This window comes from Canis aureus, chromosome 36 (assembly GCF_053574225.1).
Source record: "Canis aureus isolate CA01 chromosome 36, VMU_Caureus_v.1.0, whole genome shotgun sequence".
NCBI lineage: Eukaryota > Metazoa > Chordata > Mammalia > Carnivora > Canidae > Canis > Canis aureus.
In genome coordinates this window covers 10,410,023-10,436,691 of record NC_135646.1, presented here as the reverse complement: position 1 = coordinate 10,436,691, position 26,669 = coordinate 10,410,023, and the positions used below count along the sequence as shown (strand labels likewise).

Sequence of the window (26,669 nt, the reverse complement as noted above, 5' to 3'; positions counted from 1 at the left end):
CATATTTGCACACATTTGACACTCAAAACGAAACCTGGGTGTGCGAACTGTCCCACACCACATCCACCTCAATTCAGATGGTTTGTCCCAAGTTCAATGAAGCTCATGTGAACTGAAAACAATGACTTTGTCAGAGCTTTGGTCTTATTTCTATTTTATATCAGCCCTTCACATATCAAATATTAATCCTGTTTCTACTGTATCAGCAATAATAACTGATACACACCATGTGCTAAGTACTGTTTTAAGACACGGTTTGATAATTCATTTAATCTTTTCAATAACCCCCCTTGAGATAAGTACCATCTCCATTTTACTGATAGGGCAACAAAACCCCAGAGATTCCTTGGGGTTTATATCTAGTTAGTAGGGAATAATAGGAGTTGAACCTAGGTGGTCTGGCTCTAGAGCCTTTGCCCTTAGTCTTTATGCTACACTATTCTTTTGGGGACATGATTTGAGTGTTGAGTTTTCATAAACAAGTTTGACATATTTTTAAGGTCTACCATTGGAAAGAGATCTGATATATTTTCTCAATTACATAACTAATTTGAATTTTTTTTTCTTTGTTTGGGCTTAAAACAAGTTTTTAAGTTAATAACACCTCAGTCATATAGAGATTTATCTAGGCTAAGAAAATATAAACTAATTTTACTTGTTAAAGCAAACTTCATCATCAAATACCTTCCTTGACCATATTTTTGAAATTATAACCAAGATAAAAATAATTTATACCCATTCTATTATCTCATCACATTGATAAATCTTTTAAAGACAGAAGCATCTAAGAGTGTTCCCAACAGATATTTTTACCAAGTCGTTCACTCAGAAATCAAAATCTAAGAATATAAGGGTCTGAAGGACCTAGATTAGGTCATACGTCTACCCCCTGGCCAGGAGAGGGCTGGGAACCTAACCTGACAGTCCTGACATGGCTTCATACAATGGGAGAGTTATTTAAAGTAAAACAGAAATTTTGTTATCAAAAGAAGGTATATATAAGGCAGGCAAAAATAATGGATGTCTTCTACATTGTCATAAATTCTCTCCATGTCGCCAAATATAAGAACAAAAATCAGTTCTCTTATTTTCTTGACAACATCTGATGGTACCAATACTTGCTTGCTTTGTCTTCTGTGAGATCACTCTTCCCATTCCCTGCTTGTACTCATCTTCATAGGTCTTTTTTTTTTCCCTTTTTTTCTTCCTGGTATCTTCTTGCCTTCTAGATGTCTCACTCTATAGTTAGCCATATAACTTTAGAAAATTTCAGGCTTCTACCTATATAATGATGGCTCCCAAATATATATTTCCTACCAGACAACTCTTGAAAACTTGAGATTTATATATTCAACTTCCTCTCAGACAGTTTCACTTGGCAGTTCAGTCTCTCACAAGTGCCTAAAAGATAATGTGTTCAAAAACTGAAATCTTGGGAACTCTGGGTGGCTCAGTAGTTGAGCGTCTGCCTTTGGCTGAGGTTGTGATCCTGGGGTCATGGGATCAAGTCCCACATTGAGGAGCCTGCTGAGCCATTTGCCTATGTCTCTGCCTCTCTCTGTGTGTCTCTCATAAATAACTTTAAAAACCTTAAAAAACTTGAGATCTCCATTTCCCACCTCAAACTTTCTCCTGTTTTCCTAATTACCATCTTCATGAATGGCACCACTATCTGCATGGTCATCCATGCTAAATACCTGTGACAAATGCTAGGTTTCTTCCTTTCACCCAGTCTCCTTTCCCTTCTCTCTACTGCCTCCCCCTCATATACACACATGGAGGTACTATGTAGTTTAGGCTCTACATGTGCAGTTGCCCTCAATTTTTAACTGTATATTCCAGGTTACTAAGCCCAACTTGACCAACCAGGAGGTTGTTGCAATGTCTACTTGCCTCTGGCTTACTCTTCTGATTGATGTCCTATATCTCTAGCAATTAAATGTTAATCCACAATTATTTTTTAGGATAAAGTACAAAATTCTTTGCTTAGCACAAATGGCCCTTGATATTCTGTTCACAGACTATTCTCTGACTTATTACCTTCCAATTTCCTTTGCCCTTACAAACTGTGCTCTAATTATACACATTTACTTGTAGGTCCTTAGGTCACCATGCTCTTTAGGCTTCTGTTTCTTCACAAGTGCTATTCTCTCTGCATAAAAGACACTTCCATTTATTTAGCTGGCTGTCTTGCCTTTCAAAACTCCACTCACATAATTTTCCCCAGAAATTCCTGTTGGATCCCTAGAGTCTGATTCGGACATCTATCCCAAATGCCCCTATAAAGCTTGTCCGACAGTGTTCTGTTGGTTTACTGGTCTATTTCTTCCAGGAGATGGTAAGCAACCTTACCAACATCATTTTATTTTTGTCTCTAGTACCTTTTATGATGTGAGACAAATATAATATTTAATGTATTTTTACTGAATGACTTCATGAAGGAAATAATGTTACCCAATGGAAACAAGTTGAGAAAGTTTACTAGAGTTTATAGGTTTTCAATTGTGTCCCCAATCTTGCAATAAAGAACTTCCCTTTCTCAAATAATTCAAAGCACAAACTTAAGACTATATATTCTTGTTTTAAAGCTGCTATCTTTTGGTTCATGCTTTCATTTTTGTCTTCCGGCAAGGGGGAAAAAGCTAATTACATACTTTGGTGTTTAAACTTTTTTCTTCCAGCTAAACAAACTTGAAAAAGGAGTATATCTTCAAATAAGATCATTTGCCATAAAATTCATTATTATTATCTTTATTTCCCAAACTACAAGTCATGCATTTTCTTTTTCCCTCAAACTCAAAAATTTTTTATTCTACCTCTTTAATATGTCTTAATTGTTTCATTCTGTTCTCTTCTTCTGCTACTGCCTTCTCATCTTTTTCTTGGCATTCTCACTTCCAGTCTCTCCTCACACCTCGGTCAGGCATCTCTCCTATATTGTACACTGGTGACATTTTTCTTTATAAGACACAAATTGGATTACCCCAATGGAATTCAAACATTGGATTGGCATAAAAGGCTCCATTTTTGCATTACAACCAATTATGTCAGTCTCATTTCCTACCATTTCTTTAACTCCAAGTATGTTCAATGTACAGGAACTGCTAATGTTCTTTTATACCTCCAAGTGTTAGCCTGTGGCAATTGCTCTGCCTGGAACATACATTTTCTGTGAATCTAATTTGTGCAATTTTCCTCAACTCCATGTACGAATCAAACACTTCATGTGTAAAAAGCTTTCCTTGATTTTTCTAGACAGAGTTAGGTCAGCTCTGCATTTGTGCTCCTGGAGAAGTGTGTATATGTCTTTATTAGAGCATTTGCTTCATTTTATTCATCTTTAAAGTACACATTCCTTACTAGACCATAAATGTAAGAAAGAAATTGTGTCCATTTATCTTTATATGCCCAGAATATTTCGTAGAAATTGGCACATAGCAAACCCTCCATACCTGTTCTCTGAATGAAGCAAAAGAATACCTCTTTGACTTCAGACATTCCCTTCTCTAGAAGAGGCACATGGGGAAGAACATGCTTTAGGAAAGAGAGGCTAGGAGACATAACTATGTCAGATATGAACAAAAAAGGAATAATAATTGCAAAGAGCTAATGGTGACCACAATGATGGCAACCCCTACCCTCTACCACTAAAATACTAAGAAAAATAGGCAAGATAGAGTAGGATAGTAAGAGAGGAAAGGAAATAAATATGAATTTCACTATGGCTGTCTTTAAAAGGAGACACATGCCAAGGTGAGAAAAGGTTAATGATAAACTCTAGGAGCATTTTGCCCAGTTTTTCCCCTCTTAGGGCATTTATCAATTCCTGTTTCATACATTCAATTCTGCATTAAGAATGTTAATGGAAGGAAAAGGAGATAAAGGATAATCTCACATTATTATTATAACATGCCTAGAAGAATTAAAGCATAAAATGTAATAAATATAAGCCTATGTGGTTTAAAACTATATCCAATATTGAAGAACAATTATTTGGGTCTACAAATGATATTAGAACCTATCTCCTCCTCCCACCCTCCCCATACACCTGTCTTTGACATTGCACCCTGCTCTATCCAGTACCTGAGTGTCTTATGCACTTTCTCCATTCTGTTCCAGTTTCAGAGCAACTTGTAAAAAGGGCTTTTGATTATTAAGGGCAGGCAATCTGGGAAATGAGGGTCGATGTTATGGTTGTCTAGAAGTATTTTCCCCCCAAAATAAACCTGCTTAATTTTTTGTCAGCACTTATTCTATAACTGGTTAATTTGCCAACATATAGTTAAATGCTAACAACATGAAGTCTTTTAGGAGAGACTCTATTTCTTATTCAGATGTGTGTGCAACAGAGTCCCATAAAAGACTCAATGTTAAAGGAATTAATAAAATTAATAATCCAATCAAATGTCAAAACTGTAAGGAGAGAACATTATATAGAAAAACTAATAGTAGTACCACAAGGTGTCTTTAACATTTTGGCATGCCCTCCAGCCTCCCTCAGTTACACCCTGCCTCAAGCCACCTCGAAAAACAACAATTTAAACAGAAATGGTAGGCAAATGAAACCTCAAATATCTAAGTTAATACTGGTAATATAACCTTATAGGGCATAGGACATTTAACATCTTAGTATTTAATGCCCTGAAATGTAATATTGGGTATTTAGTGCACATCCAATCATATTTAATTCTCACACTAAGTCTGTGACACAGACACCACTCGGCCAAGCCAGGTTTGCTGGACTCCTAGACCCATCATTTTAAATTCCCTGCTCTGGGCTCCTATGCTACCCTCAGAGGCCCAGGTAATGCAAGCTTGCAATATCAAATTTACTAAGACATAAAACAGAGACAGTTTTTAAAAACGTTAGTTAATAATAATATAATAATATATGGACTCATTCACAACAACTAATCGAATTAAAAAATTCTTTAGATTTTATAAACTATCCCCAAGGAAAAAAGCTTCAATTATTCAGGGTAACAAAATAAGTAAATTTAAATTAAATCCCCAATTCAGCAACAAATAATCACTTGCTGTCCAATAAACACAGTTCCACAGGATGTAGTACATAAAACAAAACCCACAAGTAATTCTTGAGTTGTCTATAAGTTGCTAAATAGATATTTATATTTTGAAAATGACTACAGCATTCTCCAATTATACTATTAGATATTGGCTAAGTCTTTTTAAAATAAAAGATATAAATGCAACAGTAAGTTAAGATTTTTGTATATACTTATATGAGTGGTAAAATTAATCAGTGTAAAAATATAATTAGTAGGACAAGACAGATGCTCCAAATGTAAAGAAGTCAAAAATCATAACTTTCCGTTTTAAAGCTGATTTACCGACATTAATTTTTTAGTAATATAGAGTTGTTAATTGCTAAATCTTAGAAACTACTTCCCTATCTGATATTGTATATTGCGGAGATGAGGATGTTTTGCTTGGGTTTTGATTTTTGTGGAGGGAAGTGGTGCCTAATTTTAGTCTAGGCTCTTCCCTATACTCGTAGAAAGCAAAATGAGTAATTTCCAAGATAAATCACAGAACAGATTAGGGAAATTTCTAATTATATCAATTATATCACTGATCATTTACCTAAGAGAAATGAAAATACACAACCAGCTCTTTTAGGAACTCTATAGACATTCCTACAACCATTTCTATTTGGTGCAGCCAATGAAAGAGAAGAATAAATACTATCTTCCTTTGCTGTATTCAAGGTTGGCTGTCATTATCGTGTTAATTCAAAGACATGTTATCAGAAATAATTTGGAATTTCACAAAAACCCAGTACAGCTTGTTTGCCAAGGGTCGCAAAGCTCAACTCACTTCAAGTGCTGAAGAAGATAATCCCATGCAAAGTTAACGTAATCTGAAATTGTTTTTAAAAAGAGTAAGATTTTATCTTCATGTTTAAGGGTAGAAAGAACTGTTTAACCCATAGAGAACGACAAAAGCAGTGAGGGGGAATGAAAATGGTGAACGGCACTTTTACCCACCATGGTGACTCATGACCTGCCCAGCAGCCTCCATGCTGACATTCTGGAGATAGTTGTGGCAGCGTTCCTTGTGCTCCTCCAGTGAACTGCGCTGCTTGTAGCTTCGTCCACAGTAGTTGCACTTGTGAGGTTTACCCACTGCAAAGAGAGCTCCAGGTTAGTGTGCCGTCAGTCTCATCCAGAGCAAATTTAACATCTGACTTTTGGTAGTGTGGAGGAAGCATTTATATGCTTTTCAGACTCAAATCTCTTCCTCCTCCACACTCTGATTTAGGCGAGAAAAGCTAATAAATTTCTACCAAAGACTAAAAAGACAGCAAGGAGATAAGGCAGGTCGTACCTTTGGTGACAGAGGAAACACTGAATCAAATTCATGCTCTGACTGTATCCTCGATCTTGAGGGGCTGATGATCAGTCTCCAAATTATCTGACTTCTAACACTAACATTTGCTCTTACACAATTCTCTCAGCTTTGACTCAAAAGACAAATCAGGAGTGTCCTAGATACGTGGTGAGAATTGTTTTTAATGTGTTTTTGGGGGGTTGATAAGGACAGAGAATTTTTAACTGAAGAAAACTGAAATGCAACAAATGGAATGTCATTGTTTAATGAAAAGATTATTCATGGCACGGTACCAAGGCCACTAAAAAGAATTCAAGTGATGAGAAAAAGTACTGATAAAAGCGGAGTTTCTCTTTTCTTTCCACCTTGGTAATAATTATTCACACATGCAAAACTTTGCAGCCGATAACTGTGTTCTCCAACATCAGCACTGTTCTTGTGTTACCAAGAATTAACCTACTAGGTGCTTTGAGTCAGGATTATTAACAATAACCACTGAAATCCTAACATATGTAGTTATATAATGATAGTAACATTTTCTTTTTTTTTTTTCTAATGTCTTTCACATCCAGGAAATGAATTATTTCCTAGTAGCCAGAGAGCCCTATCTCAGTATACCTGGTAAAATACTTCAATGCTCACATTAAATAAAACTTTAAAAAATGATTGAAGAAAAACCCACGTATGGAAAGAGACATGTTTTACTGTATGACAATTCACAAGGATATCACAGGGCACTCTGATTCTTAGTTTTGAATGAATACAGAAAAAACACAAGACCCCAGCTGGTCCTTGCCGAAGCTCTCAGTAGCAAAGCACAGTGTGAATCAGGTCAGTGGCCCTCATCTGACATAGGAATCACTTTGTTTTGCTCAGAGGACAAACAGACCACTCTTTTTCATAGTCAAAGATCGTATCCCTAACTAGTCACCTTACAAACTCCAAGCTATGACACTGGTTGCAGGTGGAATTGAAATACTGTAACAAGGTAAGGTATTCAGAGCTGCATAGAAATTTTGCTATACTGATTAAAAACAACAAAAACCCCACCAAACCTTTAAATTGTATTTGACGTATACATAAGCCCAGTTATTTCATGATCATGATTTTTGTAAACAGCCTTAAATAAAAGCTAAGGCAGGATTAGTCATTTCTAAAAATAGGCAAAGTTCTATTTTTTTTCAGAACCAAGAATTTCTATATATTGAACGAAGGAATCTCTGTCTATTGTGAAGAATCTTTATTGCTATGTGAGAACATTAAAAATTACACGAAAATACTTTTAGTCAAAAACATTTCACGTAAATAGTGTAAATATATTTACACGTAATTCCATTTTAAGATATGGCATTACATATCACAAAAAGCTTTTGTTTGCCATCACTGTTACTTAATGTGAGGTTTTTAGCGCTACTTCTCTAGAAGTAAGTGAATTTGCACTAAACAGGTCTACTTACTAACAAGCACATAAACTGTGGTCTGTAGCCCACTTTAAAACTTGTTTCTTCCTCTCTGTCTTCCTTTTTATCAGTCCTGTTGCGCTGTGTCTTGGATACCTGTTTTACTACAAACGTATCATCCTATGCTTTCTTCCCCTTATTTATATAAACCTGATACCTTCTGAAGTTCATTTAAACAGTTCTCTTCCACACCCCCCTGGCACACAGCCATCAATAAACTTCTAACTCACCCACCAAGGAAGAAAAGACTGTATACTTTTTACTGTTTTCAAAACTTTTTTTTTTACTAGCCTCATTTTTAAAGTCTGTCGTTCCTAAAGCTTTATTACTTTAGCTTCTCCCATTTTGACATCTGTTTTAAAATATCACTTTTTCCTCTTCATCCCAATTTGAGCAAATTGTTCTAGAAGTATAACCTCAATTTTTTCCAAATCTTGATCTGTGTTCCACTACAGCAATCCACATAGTAGGCAACATATGATGGACTTTGATATCGTGGAACTGTGTTATCTCCAAGGCACGGACTTTGGGAATGCTCCACTTTACCCTTCTGCCTCTCTCATCCAATACATATTTGTTAAAAGCCTACGAGGTACCTACAGCCTATGAGGTACCAACAACACTGTGATGAGGCTGGAATGTAAAGTGGAGAACACATTCTCATGGTTCTATCCTCATGCAACTGACAGTCTGGTGAGGAAGATGGATATTTAACAAATACGTAAGCAATATATTACAAATTATGGTAGATCCTATACAGCAAAAGAATGGTCTGTTAGCATAACACGGGGAACCTAATTTAGTTTGAGAAGGTTGGACAGGAAGGTCTCCTTGAGGTAGGAACACTTCCTCTAATAACTGAAGGAAAAGTAAGTGAATCAGATAGTGGGGGGTAGGGTGGAGGAGAGGCAGTGTTTCAGGATTTCCAGGAACTGCTGTCATCCTTACATTTGTTTTCATGTACTCAACTCCTTCAAAGTCTAGATCATTCCCTTACTACTCTTTTGAAAATTATTTTCAAACATCAGCAACATCCTTGCCAGATCCAATGGTTCTACTAGCCCCACAAGACCACTTCCTGTCAGTTGTTTGATATTTCTTAAAAATCGAGTTCGCAAAAATATTGTTTACATTTACTCCCTACATGTGATTATTTGTGTAATATTTATAATCCATGAGTTAATATATATACCATTATTTTGTATCTATTTTTATAAATATTATTGCATTCTTACCATCTGAAACACCTTCATTCTAATATTACTGAGACATTTTTATAAAGTCATCAGTAGCCTCTGAATCAGTAAATCCAGTGGACATTTGGCTCTAAAGCGCCCTAATTTCATGGCCACTTTCAAACTTTTATGTGTCTTGATTGTCTTGCTTTAGCCTCTGGGATCAGATTCTGTGTTGCCCTTCACTGGCTTCTCAACCTCTTCCTACCTGGCAAATAGATACGTAACTTCTGATTTTGTTCTCACTATAATAGTCTCCCTCTTATTTCCTCTAGATTAAGCCCTCATTTCTGTGAAATGTCCAAATCATGCCTGAAATAGTTTCCCATGTTTGTAAGCTGCTACTAGTCATTTAAATCTGTTAGACTGATCTTGGTGAACCCAAAGATGGAGCTTTTCCCTGTTTTCTCACAGTACTCTGTCCATACTATGTTGATGCATTACTTACGATAATTTCATTGTAATTATTCATATGATATCTATTCATCTGCCCAGTTCCCAAAAAATGAGCTTTGTCCTAAGAACAGAGGTCATGTTTTACTCAATTTTGAACTGATTGTGCTTTGGTGGTTATTAAACACAGGAGATACTCCATACGTATTTGCTGAGTGATTGCACTTCACACTCATACTTTCAAATGCCTTTTTGAGGAGTGCCTCATGCATATTCCTCTGAAATCTAAAATTCAGCATATTCAAAATTCTCTTCTCCAAAAAGCTACGTCTTTATTCTGACTGTTCTTTTGTGCTACTGTTACCACTATTTTAATAATGCAGACTCACAACAAGGCAGTCCTTTTTGTTGCCTCCCTATCTCTTTTCCCACATCCAAAAAGTTGCTAAATTCTATATATTCCTTCAGTGTTTCTAAGTTTATCCTTCCTTCTCAATCCCACAACCAATATGCAAGTTCAGTTCTTCATTATTACTAGCCTGGGCTAGCATAAGATACTTCAAATTAGGTGTTCTCTTGTGTAATTATTTGGTTCCCTCCTTAAAAACCTTTATTGACTCTTCGTTTCTATCGAACAAAGTCCAAATCCCTTTACCTGGCATTCAGTACCCTTTCCTAACTGGTCCCAAAGTCTACATCCATCTTCTATCCCAGGATCTGGCTAAAATCACCTTCAACTTTTACACTTGAGTCTCAGTTCTTTCTTGAATGGCTTTAAACAATGTGGGCTTCTTGAAATCCTAGTCATCTTTCCATTCCCAAATAACCTTCTAAAAGTGATCTTTCCCATTAAAGAATCATGACTGTATTGGCTCCACACCTAGAAAACATAACATTCTATCTTGTATTTATGGCTATTTATACATTCGTTTTGATCTCCCATGTTAGACTGTGACCTTCTTAAGAAACTGGAGCAATGTCTTGTGTATTTTTATAACCTGCAACAAGTTTAGTATGGTAATTTGTTCACAGAAAGAATAGGTTGGGTTTCATTAATAATCTCATTTCCTAACTTTTAAAATATTTTTCTCACCACTTTTCCTTCAATTTCACTAAATTTCCAGTTTTCAAAGCAATACAAAATATGAAAATTCACCAAAAATTATTCATAATTACACAGTTTAGAGATAACTGTCTTTAACATTTTTATCCTCTTGTATTTTTTCTGTACATGCAAAGACACATTTTGTTATAAAATTGTCACTTTATACACTGTTTCTTCTGAAATACAGTCTACACACACACACACACACACAAATACACTCATCTAATCATAATCTAGTTCTCTGTTCTCTTTTTGGAATTTCTATTAGTTTGATGTTAGAACTTCTGGAGTGGTCCTTTAAATTTCTCATCTTTTTCCCCTCACATTGACTACCTTTTTATACTTTTGACTTTAAAAAATTAATCTTTTTCTTTGAGTATTTCTGCTAAATGTTTTCTGGTTATCATGCATTTTAATTTCTAAGAGCTCTTTCCTGTTTTCTTCTTTTTAAAAAAGTATAATTTTTCTGTTTTTTTCTTGGACACAAAACTTACCTCTCTGAGCCTTTTATCTTTTAAAATTCTCTTCCCTGTTTATATTGTCTCTTTTCTCTGAGCTTTTTTCTTTCTGTACTATTCTCTGTATTAGAGGAGTTTCTTAAATGTGCTTGAATATCTATTGTTCATTCATATTGAACAGTGAGGCACTAAAAAGCTAACTGGAATTCAGGAAACATAGGGGAGGTTTGTGAACTTGCAGAGTGGTCTCTTTATTGTTAGACCCCCATGTCTTCTCTTTCAATTTCCTTAGAGAAGATGCCTCCAATTTCCAAGCCCAAGGGTGATATAAGCTGGATATCTGTATTCTAGAAGGAAAGGAATGGGGCCACAAATCTAAATGTTCGATTGTGGTCTTTTACATAATCTCCTTGCTTGAAATCCTTTGTTTCCCCCCATCTTTTCCTTTCCCTGGAGTCTCTAAGCCTGAATGTTTCCAATTCAATTTCTCCAAGGAATAAACATTTATTTTCCTCTAAGGGGGAAGGGGAGGATTAGTTGGGCTGGCTGTAGTGTAGCTACAGTCTAATGAGAGTAGCTCTGTGGTCTAATAGTTTTGTGTGCAGATTTTGAAATACCTTTACATTTAGTGCAAAGCTCCATCCCTGACTTCAACAGTCCTGTTTCTTCTACTTCTCAGGATTCTCTGGTGCCATTAGCGTGCTACTCATCCCTTATTCCCTTCTATAATCACTAAAGATTTCATTCTTGTCTTACTGTCTGTTACCACCCCTCCCTCTATCTGCTTTCCATCTTCCTCTTGGCTGCTACTCTATCCTTTCCCATTGACTTTGATCTTATGATCATAAACCTCTATAAATGTCTACTGTGATTTTAGTGGAGTTTTAAGAAGGAGTAGAGACAGATGTAGTGTTTAATTTCATCATGTTTAAATAGCAATATGCAATCACTTTTGTTGGTATGGTATTGTTCTGTAAGGATGTATCATAACTCTCCATTTTAATAGAAAAAGGGCATAATATATTAGGAAAACTTAGCCACCAAAAAAAGTAATCACACATTAGTAAGACAGGGAATTTGTGGAAAGTAAAACTGCATATCTCCTCTTTTCTATTGTTATTTAACTATTCTAACATAAAATTCCCTACTTATTTAAAAACACTGCAGCTTACCTATTTCCAGTGGATCTCAAAATGTGAACTGCAGCCTACCTATGTCAGAATTCCCTGCCATGTTTGTTAAAAGTAGAGATTCTTGGGTACCATGCTGGACCTAGAATTTTTAGGAGTGTTACTCGAGGTCTGCATGTTTAACAAACTTTCCAAGTAGTTGCTTACATACTGAAGTTGGAAACAGTGGTTCTATAGAAAATCATAAATCATCATGTTCTCTAAATCTGGAATTGAATTGAAATTTCTTTTAAAGTGAGGAATATTTTTCTTAACCTTACTATATTGATCTTAATTGTATTATCAAAGGAGTTGAAATTAACTTTGCTCTATATGAAATTTCCAGATTATGATCTAAAACACCCTTGCAAGAAGCATCATTTTTTATTACTGGTAGGAACACAAAAAACGAAATATAGAAACATGGAAGTTCACTCCTGTATGTTGATTACATATTTTGAGGACAGTGATACAGTTATAGCAAACTTTGCATCAATTCTCCTTCAAACTGACCTGTGTCTGAATTCTAAAATTCAAGGAGAAATAGTTATACTGACCCATTTTTCTCAAAGTGCAAATTGTGCTGCTTTTTAGAACGCTCTATGATGCTATTTTACGTTAGAAAAAAAAGCAAGGAAATTAATCATATCCACTAATAAAAAGTAAGTGTTTTGCCAGGGCATTGACTGTGGGAATCTATCTTTCCCAATTTCCACAGCATCACAATGTGCCAAAAGGAATATGCTGTCAGCAGCTAAAAGTCATTAAATCACCCCCTCCCCCCAGCTATAACTTTGAGAAGTCTTGGAGAAAAGACAGAGAGGTGGAGAGAAAACCATTGTATTCTGAGTTACCACTTTCCTGACTTGATAAAGCAGGACTCAATCACATGCTAACAGTTTTACGCTGGCTCTTTTAAGCTACTATTTCCTCACAAATATTTGTTACTCCTAAATTCTGACTTATAATGTATGTAGATTTTTATTTTTAAAACTCAGCTTTATTGAGGTATTACTTACATAAAATAAAATCCACCCACTTTAAGTATACAATTCAAGGAGTTTAAAAGTATATACGGCTGTGTAACCATGGCCATATTTAAATACAGAACATGTCTATCACCCTAAAAATTTCATCTTGCTCCTCTGCACTAAATCCCTTTGCAACCCCTGATCTGTCACTACTGTTTTGCCTTTTTCTTAGGATTCCACATAAACCGAATCATGCAGTCTTTTTTGCGTCTGGCTTCTTTCATTCAGCATGATGATTTGGAGATTCAGTTGTGTTGTTACATGTATTGGTAGTTTATTACTTCTTATTGCTGAGCAGTACTTCATTGTATGAATGTACCACAGTTAATCTAGTCACTAGTTTTAGGGTTGTTTCTAGTTTTTGGCTATTATTATGACTATTATTTATGAAGCTTCTACAGACACAGGCAAGTCTTTGTGCAGATAAAAATTTTCATTTCTCCTGGTTAAATGTCTAGAAGTGGGATTGCTGGGTCATATGGTTAAGTATCTGATTAACTTTATAAGAAATCATTTAACTGTTTTTCCAAAATGGCTGTATCACTTTGCATTTCCACTAGCAACATACTAGTTCTAACAACCCCACATGCATGCCAACACAATGTTGTCTAGTCTTTCATTTTACCCACCCTAGTATTAAGTAGTGATACTGATATTTCATGGTGCTCTTAATTTGTGTTTTTTCTATTGTCTCGTGAGACTATTATTTTCGTGTGTTTCCTTGCCATGTATGTGTTGTTGTTTTTTTTTTTTGGTTTGCCACTTACTCTTCAAATTTTATTTGAAGTATCTGTTCAACTCTTTTTGCCTATTTTTTTATTGTGTTCTCTGTGATTTTATTATCAAGTTGCAAGAGTTCTTTACATATTCTGGATACAAGATTTTTATCAGATAATGTTTTGCAAATATTTTCTCTGATATGTGGCTTGCTTTTTTATTTGAGTTTCTTATGAAAAGTTTTTTAATTCTGATGAAGTACAATTTCAATATTTTCTTCTATGCTATTTTTTTAATCTAAAAGATCTTTGACTAACCAGATATTGCAATAATTTTCTCTTTTGTTTTATTCTAGTAATTGTATTTTAAATCTTACACTTAGGTCTATTACTCATTTCAACTTACTTTTTGTATATATGCAAGGTAAAGCCTATACCATTCTTTTTTTTTTTTTTCAAAGCTTCTAATTTTATTTATTTTAAAAAAAAATTTTTTATTGGTGTTCAATTTGTCAACATACAGAATAACACCCAGTGCTCATCCCGTTAAGTGCCCACCTCAGTGCCCGCCACCTAGTCACCCCCACCCCCCGCCCACCTCCCCTTCCACCACCCCTAGTTCGTTTCCCAGAGTTAGGAGTCTTTCATGTTCTGTCTCCCTTTCTGATATTTCCCACTTATTTTTTTCTCCTTTCCCCTTTATTCCCTTTCACTATTTTTTATATTCCCCAAATGAATGAGACCATATAATTTTTGTCCTTTTCCGGTTGACTTATTTCACTCAGCATAATACCCTCCAGTTCCATCCACATCGAAGCAAATGGTGGGTATTTGTCGTTTCTAATGGCTGAGTAATAGCCATTCCTTTTTAGAATATGGATATCCAATTGTTCTAGTTCTATTTATAGAAAATACTATCTTTCCTCCATAAATTATCTTAGTACCTTTTGAAAATCAATTGATCATGTATTTTTTTTAAAGATTATTTATTTATTCATAAGAGACACAAAGAGAGAGGGTGAGAGAGAGAGAGAGAGAGAGAGAGGCAGAGACACGGGCAGAGGGAGAAGCAGGCTCCATTCAGGGAGCCTGACATGGAACTCGATCCTGGGTCTCCAGGATCAGACAGACCCTGGGCTGAAGGCGGCACTAAACCGCGGAGCCACGGGCTGCCCTGATCATGTGTTTTGAGTATATTTTTGGATTCTCTGCTCTATTCCATTGATCTCTCTTTTAGTTTAGCCAAAAACTAAAAGAATAGATACTATTAATACAGTTAGTCTTCAAATCAGGTAGTGTAAGTCATATATCTTTGTTTTTCCTTTCCTTTCCTTTCCTTTCCTTTCCTTTCCTTTTCTTTCTTTCTTTCTTTCTTTCTTTCTTTCTTTCTTTCTTTCTTTCTTTCTTTCTTTCTTTCTTCTTTCTTTCTTTCTTTCTTTCTTTCTTTCTTTCTTTCTTTCTTTCTTTCTTTCTTTCTTTCTTTCTTTCTTTTTTTTTTTTTTCTTTTAACAGAAGGAGAAGGGCAGGACAAGCAGAGGGAGAGTGAGAATCTTAAGCAGGCTCCACAGGGTGATGTGGAACTTGATCTCACAAGCCTGAGATCATGGCCTAACTGAAAGCAAGAGTCAGACGCTTAACCGACTAAACCACCCAGGTGCCCCATGCATTTTCAAAATTATTTTGGCTATTTTAGATCTTCCATATTTCCAAACAAATATTATAATCAGTTTGTTAATTTCTACAAAAAAGCCTGCTGGGATATTTATTGGGATTGTATTACACTGATAGTCTTAATTTCCAGAGAATTAACTATTAACAGTATTGAATCATTTAAACCATAGTCACAATACATCTTGCTGTTTATTTAGGTCTTTCTCTCAGTGATGGTATTTTTTTTTCTTGCACAAAATTAGATAAATTTATCTCTATGTAATTCACGTATTTTGGATGCTCTAATAAATGATGATGCTTTTGAAATTTGTTTCCAATTGTCCATTGTAAGCATATAGAAATGCTTGATTTCTTTTTACTGATGTTGCTTCTTGCAATCTTAATGAAATCACTCAAGTTTTAATTTTGGGAGGTGGTGTCAATTCCTTGCTTTTCCTATATAGGTAATTATATCATCTAAAACAAAATATAGCCTTACTTATTTTTTTTAAAGATTTTATTTATTTATTTATTCATGAGAGACACTGAGAGAGGCAAAGACACAGGCAGAGGGACAAGCAGGCTCCATGCAGGGAGCCTGACATGGGACTCGATCCTGGGTCTCCAGGATCATGCCCTGGTCTGAAGGCGGCGCCAAACTGCCTGAGCCACCTGGACTGCCCAGCCTTACTTACTCCAATGAAATTTGTATGTCTCTTATTTCGTTCTGTTGCCACGCTGAATTGACAAGACTTCTAGTACAATGTTGAATAGAAGTGGAGAGGACATTCTTGCCCTGTTCCTACTCTAAAAGGTAAACTTTCATTCATTTATTAGCAGTATACTGTTAACTCAAAGTTTTTCAAAAATGGCTTTTACCATATTGAGAAAGTTCTTTCTTTTTTATTGCTGAGAACTTTTTATCATTAATAAATACTGAATTATGTCAAATGCTTTTTCTACATCTATGAAGACAATTATGTTTTCTTCTTCTTTTCTTTATTTTTGGTCTGTTAACATGGGGAATTACACTGATATTTTTTCCAATGTCAAAGCAACTTTGAATTTTTGGGATAAACCCCCATTGGTCATGATGTGTTTTCCTTTTCTATTTATTTCTGGATTCTGTTTGCTAAAATTTTGTTAAGGATTTCTGTTTCTGTGTTCATGAGGGATATGGCTATACAGTTTTCTCGTATTACAATTCCTTTGGTTTTGGTATCAGGTAATGCTGAAGTCATAATCTGTTTGGAAGCATTTTTTTTCCCCCTTTGATTCTCTGGAAGAATTTGTTCCCTAATGTTTTCTTAAATTACTTCTTCCTTGAATATTTGACAGAATTTACAAGTGAAGTAATCTGGAGTTTTCTTTGTGGGTAGGTTTTTAACTTTGATTTCAATTTCTAGGATAAATATAAGGTTATCACAGTATTTCTTTTTGAGTGTGACCTTAGATAATTTCTGTGTTTCAAGGAATTTATTTCATGCACTTGAATTTATTGACATAAACTTGTTCATAACATACCTATATTGTACTTCCAATGGCTATAGGAGTTTAAATGACATTCTATTTTCATTTCTGATGTTGTTAAATTAGTGTTGTGTTTTTGTACTGATTGATATTGGCTAGAGATTTATCTATTTTATTGATCTTTTCACAAAATCAGCCTTTGAGGTCATTGACTTTTCTGTATCATTTTCTTGTTTTCTCTTTCATTAATCTCTGCCTTTATAATTATTTCCTTCTTTTACATTCTCTAGGTTTAATTTACTCTTCTTTTGTAATATCTTAAGGAAGCTCAATTACTTGGTTTGAGGCCTTTCTTCTTTTTTAATATAAACACTTTATGCTATGCATTTTCCTCTAGTACTACTTCTAGTCTCATTATAATCTCATTTTCTTTTATATTCTTGAACATGTGGAGTATACTTATAATAGCTATTTTATCAACCTGTCTGCTAATTTCACCATTAGGGCATTTTTGGGTCTATTTCTATTGATTGATTTTTCTACTGATTATGGGTAATATTTTCTGCCTTCTATGCATATCTGTTAATTTTTTAGTGGTATTCTGGATATTGTGAATTTTACATTAGTGGGTTCTAATTTTGTTGCATTACTTTAAACTGTGGTTTACTTATTCTTGTATGTCATTACATTACCTGGAATCAGTTCAACCTTTTTGATGTTTGCATCTGTGCTTCAAGGCACCTCCAGAGCATGCTTTAAACTGACGGCTAACTTAGCTCCAGTATGAAAATGACAAACTTTCTGAGTATTTTACTCAGTGACCTATTACAAAGTCTTTCCACATTGGCTGAAGAGAATTGATTATTCTCACTGCTGTATGAACTCCAGGAATTGTTTGGCCTTCTGCTTTCTTCCTTTTCCCAGATGCAGGTAGTTTCACCACAGACATAGGTAGATCACTATTTAACCAAAGAGTCAGGTGGCCTCTGTGAAACTCCAGGGTTTTTTCTGTGAAGTTTCCTCTTGATACTGCTATATATTCTAAGAACATTCGTCTCCTTGGTTTCTGATCTGTCTCCTCAATTCATCAAGACTAACTGGCTGTTTGATGTATGAATATGGCCAATATCCTCCCCCCTCCTTTTAAAGGCTTTAAACTTAAATATTAAAATAATTAATTAGATTGTGTTTATATGCAGAATTTGTTAATTATATGGTCTTTCCTTGGAAAAACAGATTTATTAAAAAGTATTTTAACTATGTTTTTCTAACAAGGTCAAAATAAAATAAATGCATTTTAAATTCCAGATAATTTAAAAATTCTTTTTTAAAAAAAATGATTTTATTTATTTATTCATGAGAGACACGGGGGGGGGGGAGAGAGAGAGAGAGAGAGAGAGAGGCAGAGAGAGAAGCAGGCTCCATGCAGGGAGCCCAACGTGGGACTCGATCCTGGGTCTCCAGGATCATACCCTGGGCCACAGGCAGGCGCTAAACCACTGAGCCACCCAGGGATTCCGTTTGGGATTCCTATTCCTAAGCATGATTTGGAAACTGCTTCTAGGAAGGAGCAAGCTCGGATAATCACAGGACTCCCCACCTTTGTTTTTCTACCCTCTGGAATCCTAGTCCTGCAGTGCCTATTGTTCAATGCCTAAAAGTCATTTAATATATTTTTGTCTTGCATTCTAATTGTTCAGGGCAGGGATTAAATCTGGTTCCTAATACTTCATATTTGAAAGCAAAAGCTATATATGTAATTGCCTTAAATTAAAAAAAAAAAGTCTAACCTTGTAAGTTTTGTTACCAGTTACAATTCAGGTAACTGAAGTTTCTTACATATAAAATTCTACAATACATATTATAATAAATAATAATATATAGCACAATAAAGATTCTAAGACAGAAGATAGCAGGATTAGTGTTCCCAACTATCTCAAAAGTTAATAGTCTCCTTTGATCTACAGTCACTCACAAAAATCCTATACTAACAAAAAGAGAAGTATCAGTATAACCTGTCAGAGATATAGAGATTACTGAACTGACCTGAGCAATAAATTAAAAATGAAGATGTAGTAAAGAAAATTTGACAATCCTGACAACTATTCAATTAGAAAAAAATTTGCTAGCATTTGCTAGTATTTTCTCCATTTCTCATTATTAGAAACTGGAGATAAATACCTATCCCTGTACTAAAACCCCCACATACCTACCCAAAAAGAAGAGCAAAGCAAATAGCCATAAATAATTTTGAAGTAGGAATGTTTACCATAAATTCATAGGGTGTTATGAAGGTATATAGCACAATCTTGTTCACTTATGTTTTCTTGAAATATGTCACTTCAAGAGTTATCCTAGTGAAACCTATAAAACAAATTACAATAGCACTAATGTGGTAAATGTTTTATTCTTTATATAGATGTATGTATGTTTACACATACAGAAACATGCAGAAAACCACATCTATATACAGAAAATATATTTACCATTTGTCACGATACATATAAAATCAGCAATAGTATGATGCATATATCACATTCATTTTCCTTTAATAAAATTAAAAGCGCCCACTGTCCTATAAATATTTATAATACAAAAAATGGGAACTTGATATCTGATTTTACTTGACAACTGCTTACAGAATTAGAAATTAATCTGAAGAAAGATGAACACTAAAATATGGTGCAATTGGTAATTTTTTTTTCAGTTTTTAGCACCCATAAGTTAAACTGTGTCTGAATTAGTTGTCTTATTATTATAAGCCCTCTATATAAACAATTTTAATATTCTTGATCCCTGTTGTTCTATTGCTGCCTCAAAAGAGATTTTGCCAATTCATATTCACGCCACTAGTGTATGAGAGAGCCTTTGGACCTTACTCTCCACCAGAACTCTGATTAAAATAATAATCCTCTAATGTGCTAGGCCTGTGATCCTTAAATGTTAATGGGACACTGAGGCAAACTCTTGGGAAGGATATTGTAAAGCAAGATAAGCACAAGATATTTTACATTTTTGAGGGAAGTAATAATATTCAACATCCCTCAGACACCACACAAACTACTTGCTCACAGTTTCAATATATCACATTACGGTCTTTTCAGTGATGTCACATCTTTGTGAAGCTAGGTTTCAGGAGCTGCAGGAACTAAAGCACGTACTACTTGAAATAAATGTGGAGCAGGAAATGAGAGTGGAGCTATTCAACCTGCTTCCTAGATGTGGGAAGTTGTGCGGGGTTCAACAAGGTACACAATCCCATTAGTAAAAAACTGTGGCTGTTCCAAAATCAAATAAAAACGCTATTTTGCCTTTCAATTTATGTATATTATTTTTTCAGATTATTTTTTCAATTAATTGACAAAAACTTTGTGTTATCTACTATGTGCCAAGTACTATTCAAAGAGATGGGGATACATTAATAAATAAGACAGAGGAGGTCCATGATCTCACAGAGCTTATATTCAGATGACAGTGGGGAGAGACAGGCAACATGTGCATGAACAAAAAACCCAAGGTAACTGCAGATTCTGATTCAAGCTTTACAAGACTTTAAGACAGTGACAGCGAGAGGGAGAATAACTAGGAGGGATCCTCTAGATAGGGCTCTTGTACAAGGACATGCCAAGAAGATGCCATTTAAGCAAATCTCTGAAGGACAGTGAGGCATCCATGCCAAGAATTGGGGAAAGAGCTGAAGGGAGAGACTTCTAGAATCATCAGTGCAAAATCCCAAGAGTAGAAAGGAATAAAGGAACCTAGGGTGGCAAAAAACAGTGAGGGATAGAGTGGCATATGCTCAGACAGGAGCGGTGGGAATAACTTCCAATGGCCATGATAAGCAGTTTGATTTTATTGAAAAAAGCAATGGAAGCCCATTAAAATATATATATATATATTTTTTTTTATTTATGATAGTCACAGAGAGAGAGAGAGAGAGGCAGAGACACAGGCAGAGGGAGAAGCAGGCTCCATGCACTGGGAGCCCGATGTGGGATTCGATCCCGGGTCTCCAGGATCGCGCCCTGGGCCAAAGGCAGGCGTCAAACCGCTGCGCCACCCAGGGATCCCCCATTAAAATATTTTAAGCAAGGAAATTACATGATTTAAACTGAGTTTCTAAAGAATCCTGGCTGCTATATGGAGAATAGATTGGAAAGCAGGAGTATGGTAGCTAAGATCATAGGCTCTGGGGTCAGGCAGAGCAGTTTATATTCCAACTTTTCCTGAGTAAAAGTTGCATAAAATATGCATTATGTGATTTTAAAGGTAAGATTTTTACTATATCAGAACATATTTTTTTAAAAAAGTACTCTCATGGACGCCAGAGTGGCTCAGTTGGCTAAGAGGTCTGCCTTTGGCTCTGGTCCTGATCCTGAGATCCTGGGATCAAGCCCCACATGGGGCTTCCTGCTCAGTGGGGAGTTTGCTTTTCTTCGCCCTCTGCCCCTCCCCGCTGCTTGTTCTCTCGCTCACATTCAAATAAAGTCTTTTTAAAAAAAAGTACTTTCACAAAGATAATTTATACTGCTCTTAGATTTATTTTACTTTAAGTTTCCACATGTCCTCAAACCTTATGGAAATCTCTATTTCAGTATGATATAATCCTTTAGTTTTATTACACTGAGTATTTTGGTGCATGGATGTGTGTATGTGTGTGGTACGTTTAAAATCTAATCCAAATAGTATACATTGAGGGCAAAATATGAATAAAGAAATTAGCTAGAAGTATAATAACCTTGATAAGGTAAAGCTATACATAAAGAACCATACATGTAACATTTAAAACTACAGATTGTGGAGGTTTTAGGTAGCATCTCTCATTTATTTAAAAAAAGTCTTTGAGTACAGTTGACATACAATGTTAAAATTAGTTTCAGGTATACAACATAATGATTCAATTTCTCTATATGTTATGCTATGCTCACCCTCTTTAAATCTGACTTTCCTTGTCTGTAAAATAAGGCCCTTAAAATAGTGTTTGTCACAAGATAAGAGCCCATTAAGTATTATCCACTACCTTTTATTTTTGTAATGGACTGACATTTATCATTTACTAGGAAATACATATAACCACTACTGACATCTACAAATCTTAAACTAATTTTTGAGTTAATGCAGGAATGTTTGACTGAAAGCATCCATAGATTCATTCATTCATTTGATACAGTATAAGGGATGCAGATGCAAAATAGAATAAAATCTCTTCTTTGAGATGAACTTAGGATCTTTCATTCTTATCTTTATATTTATCATGTTTCTGTACAAATTAAAGGCATTATTGCTCTGATAGAGAATTTATGATACAGATAAAAATTTAATTATATTCTAAATATTTATTATATGATTACAATGAATGATACTGGTTTTTATATACCTCATTTGTAAGTTTTTTTTTTTTTTTTCCTATTGTTGGTTTTTTGTTTTTGCTATTTGGGAGTTTTCTTACAAGATTTGGCAAGATAGTACAGGCTGTAGATGAACAAGTTTTTTTTTTGACTCACATACACAGATCAAGTAGGAAAAATAAAAGGAGAGGGTGGAGGTTAGCTTACAGAACAAAACAAAACAAAGCCTCAAAAAACCAAAACAAAACAACAGTGTGATATGCCATTTTGGACACTGAATAATGAAGGTGGCACACTACCTTTCCATTTCTGCCATGAGTTCCAAAAGTGCCAGGTCCACAGACTCAGGGAAATGGAAGAGAAAATGTGAAATGGCCACAAATTCAGACTTGTCCACACCAACATCCATGCAAGGTACAAAACTGTGGTAGTCAACTTGGTGATGAGGATGATGTTTGTAGAAAACTGAGAAGAATGAGAAATAGCTCCACTATTCTTGCCTATTTCTTTAGAATTCCCAACAACAGAAAAAAGATAAGGAGGAAAGGTTCCAGCAGTAAACTGATCTAAGGAATGTGCCAAAGTGAAGTACTACATCACGTGAGCAATACTTATGGAAGAAAGATTTCTCTTTAATAATTCCTTCTGGTAATGTGTTTGAAATTTAAAGTATAATGGTTGATATTTGAAAAAAAGAGGAGATCATATATGCTATTTAAAAAAACTAATTTCCGAGGGACCTATAAGGCAGAGTATATAATGATTATTGGTCTGGAAAAGAAAAGTGTTCTACTTACTGGATAGAAATCATATGGATTGTCTTACCAGCTAGTTTGACTGAAAGTGGTTTTTCCCTCCTGATCATATTTCAATGGGCAGGGCCTAAGGGTGTGTTTGAAGAGTCAGGAATGAGAATACTAATCCCATCTCCTCTCTCCAGTGTTTATTGCAAAGCATACAGAAGGGAACCATGGGCATCATTATCAGGACTTGGGTGAAATCAGCACAGCACAGTTATGCAAATCATGTGTGCAACTGACACAGCTTGTGTATGTATTATCGGTGTAATCCACCTCTATCAAGCATCTCCAGGAAGGAAAGGAGGGGTGGAGGGTGGGGAAAGTTCACACTTGGGAGATCACCCAGAAAGTAGGCCAGGTGCCAGGTCTACAATCAGGTGAAAACAGTTCCTTCTCATGGGAAGTCTGCAGGACAAATTACACTACACTTAATGCACCATCACTATTATGAATGAGCTACACTAGATTCAATTTCTGAACCAGCATAATTTAATCCAATATGTATGTCATTATACTGGGCTATGCATTAATATTTTTTAAGTGGGTCTCTTTGACAAATCTGGCAGAAAGGTCATGATGATCTGGTTTCAAAATAACGTCCATATGAAAATTACTGATAATAATTTTTTGACCAAGAACTTAATTTTCAGATGTTTCTCACTCTTCACTCATTTCACAAATAACAAATTGTTAATATTCAAAGGTCTATAAACTGCAGCAATTCCATGTCATACAAATAATTTTGGATGTAATACAAACTAAAGGTACTTTACATATTTTTTTTCTGGCTGTCACCTCAAAAAAATGAAGTAATACTGAAACAAACATTGAAGGATGGGGAGGGGAAACCTATGAAAAAGACACAGAGTAGAAGGCAAAAGGAGACACAAGAGGGAAAGATAATTTCATAAAGGAAATTATGTGGCTATGGCAGTGAATCCCATAGTAAGACCTGATTGATATGTTAGAAAGCATTTCATTCTTATGATGAATTAACAGACTGTCCCATGTGAGAAAACTTAAAACTAAAGCATTTGACATTAAGTTTTTTTTTTTTTTAATATGCTCAAAGGTTAGCTCTATCTCACTCCAAGTCAGATTGTACTTTTGAGTTTTATTTTTAAGAATTTGAAGATGAGGAATTCTCTCTTCTTGTCAGTTTCTCTGAGAGCATGTAGTTTATACCTTAAAAATGCCTGTTGGTTGGCTAAACATTCTACTAAAGGTGAATGTTCAAATACATTCAAAAGCAGGTAGAGTCATAATATTTTATAGGTATTTTAGAGAATAGTTAAAAGTATAACTGAATAAAACACAGAGTTAAAAATAATGGAAAATGTGTAAATGAGTTTGTGGCAGTGTAGTATTTAACTGAGAATGTTCAAAAAAATCAATATTGGGGATCCCTGGGTGGCGCAGCAGTTTGGCGCCTGCCTTTGGCCCGGGGCACGATCCTGGAGACCCGGGATCGAATCCCACGTCGGGCTCCCGGTGCATGGAGCCTGCTTCTCCCTCTGCCTGTGTCTCTGCCTCTCTGTCTCTCTCTGTGTGACTATCATGAATAAATAAATAAAATCTTTAAAAAAAAAAAAATCAATATTGGGAACCAATACAAGTATTCAATACTTCTGAGCTGTTTTTATGGATAAAGTATAGTCCTTGGGATTACAGTGTCTTGAAAAATAAAAAGGCCTTATATAATAGAATTAAAAAAAATGAACAGTGAGAGGAAAGTTATTATTGTTTTAACAGATAGCTATTTAGATGGTACATCTGGTCCAGTTGCTTTTTATAGGACAAAATAGTTTTAAACTGACAATTAGACATAAAGCACAAACTTCTTAGACTAAAAATTGTCAAACACTGAATAGGTTACAAAGTAATATTGTAAAAATCAACATTCCTAAAGTGCTTGGAAATAAGCTAGATATTTGTTTAGAATAACACAGGCTTATTGACCCTATGTAAAAAGATGAAGACTTCATGACACTGGAAGTTTCCTCAAATAGCTCTATATCTAGGGTTATACGTGTAGATAAAAGCTAAGGTTTTCCTTAGAATATTATAGATAAGTCTTACTGAAAAACCAAAGGAATTATTTTTTAAAAATGAGAAGAGGAAAAAAAAAAAAAAAAAAGCAGGGGGCACCTAAGTAAGTTATGTGGCTCAGGAGGTTATGTGGCCAAATGTGGATTTCAGCTCAGGTCATGATCCCAGGATCCTGGGATTGAGCCCTGCATTAGGCTCCATGTTCAGCAGGGAGTCTATCTGAGTATTCTCTCTCTCCTCCTTTGCCCCTCCACTCCTCACCTCCTCCTCAGGTAAATAAATCTTTAAAATAAAAATCAATTCCTACCTACATTTATCTGCCTACTCAAAGATATTTTATTTATATATCTCTGAACAATACTTTAGTATTACAACAAGCAAACGCCTTTAAAATATCTGAGAATTAAGTAATGTTTTGTTTTTTTTTTGTTTTTTTTTTTTTTCAGAATACAAGAGACAATATCCTTGGGACATCAGGATTTTTCATTTTCTTTTTTTTTTAAAAAAGATTCCATTTTTAAGCAATAAATAATTTTGAAATAATCTGAATCCAGTACAATTTCATGGCCATCTGAATTTTAGATATGGCTTAAAGATATTTGAGACTGTGTAAAAGAGATTCTTACTTTATCCTCCTTACAATTTATACAAAACAATTTATAATGCATATATACTATATAAATTCACATATGTTAAAAATAATCTATCCTGTTTTAAATATTTAATTTGGACACAGCCTGTGAGAAATATACCTGAAATGCTAATTAGAAAAAAATATGCAATTCTAGTTCCTCCTAGATTAAAAAATATAACAAGTATGCTAAGTATTATTTTGATTAATAGGGGTCTAAGACTTAATTGAAACACTATTTCCCCAGTGTATTGGGTATAATAAAGACAATTAAAAGGAGCAATATATAACGTATGAAGCACACTAATCAAATTTCTAGGAATGAAAGAACTGTAATTACTTGTTAAACTAAAAATCTAAGAGACAAAACTAATAAAAATCATTCTTGTAGCAGGAGTACTGATTCATCATTAAAACTCACACAATATATTATAAATTTATATAAAGCAAGTCAGATAAGAGTTTTAAATATAAGCCAGTACCTTTTATTCTCCTATATCCTTATATAATGTATCCTAAACTATAGATTATTTTCTACTGGGCCAAAAAATTTCACTGTGATCTTCAGCTGATATATTGTTGATGATACATTCCAATTCTTTATTTCTCTCTCCTTCCCATTCCTCCCACTCCTTCTTAGAATGTCATTTAAATTTCACATATAAAAAGAGTTTTTTTTTTTACTTTCTCAGCCAGTCATTTTGTTTTGAGTGTTACAAAAAGCAAAAGTAGAAAGAGGGTTGCAATTGCTAAATATGTTTAAATTTAGCCAACATATTGCAATAAAATAAAGCAATTCTAAT

The 26,669-nt window shown here is 34.8% G+C and overlaps 1 protein-coding gene across 12 annotated transcripts in view; it reads right to left on the bottom strand.

Annotated features, from left to right (window-relative positions):
* The window catches only part of IKZF2 (IKAROS family zinc finger 2), a 153,945-nt gene that overhangs the window by 16,232 nt on the left and 111,044 nt on the right, over window positions 1-26,669 (bottom strand). For all 12 annotated transcript variants that reach the window (XM_077885544.1, XM_077885541.1, XM_077885547.1 and 9 more), the window contains one exon: window positions 6,009-6,146. In XM_077885544.1, the coding sequence (XP_077741670.1) occupies window positions 6,009-6,146 (138 nt within the window). The remainder of the gene's footprint in view (window positions 1-6,008; window positions 6,147-26,669) is intronic.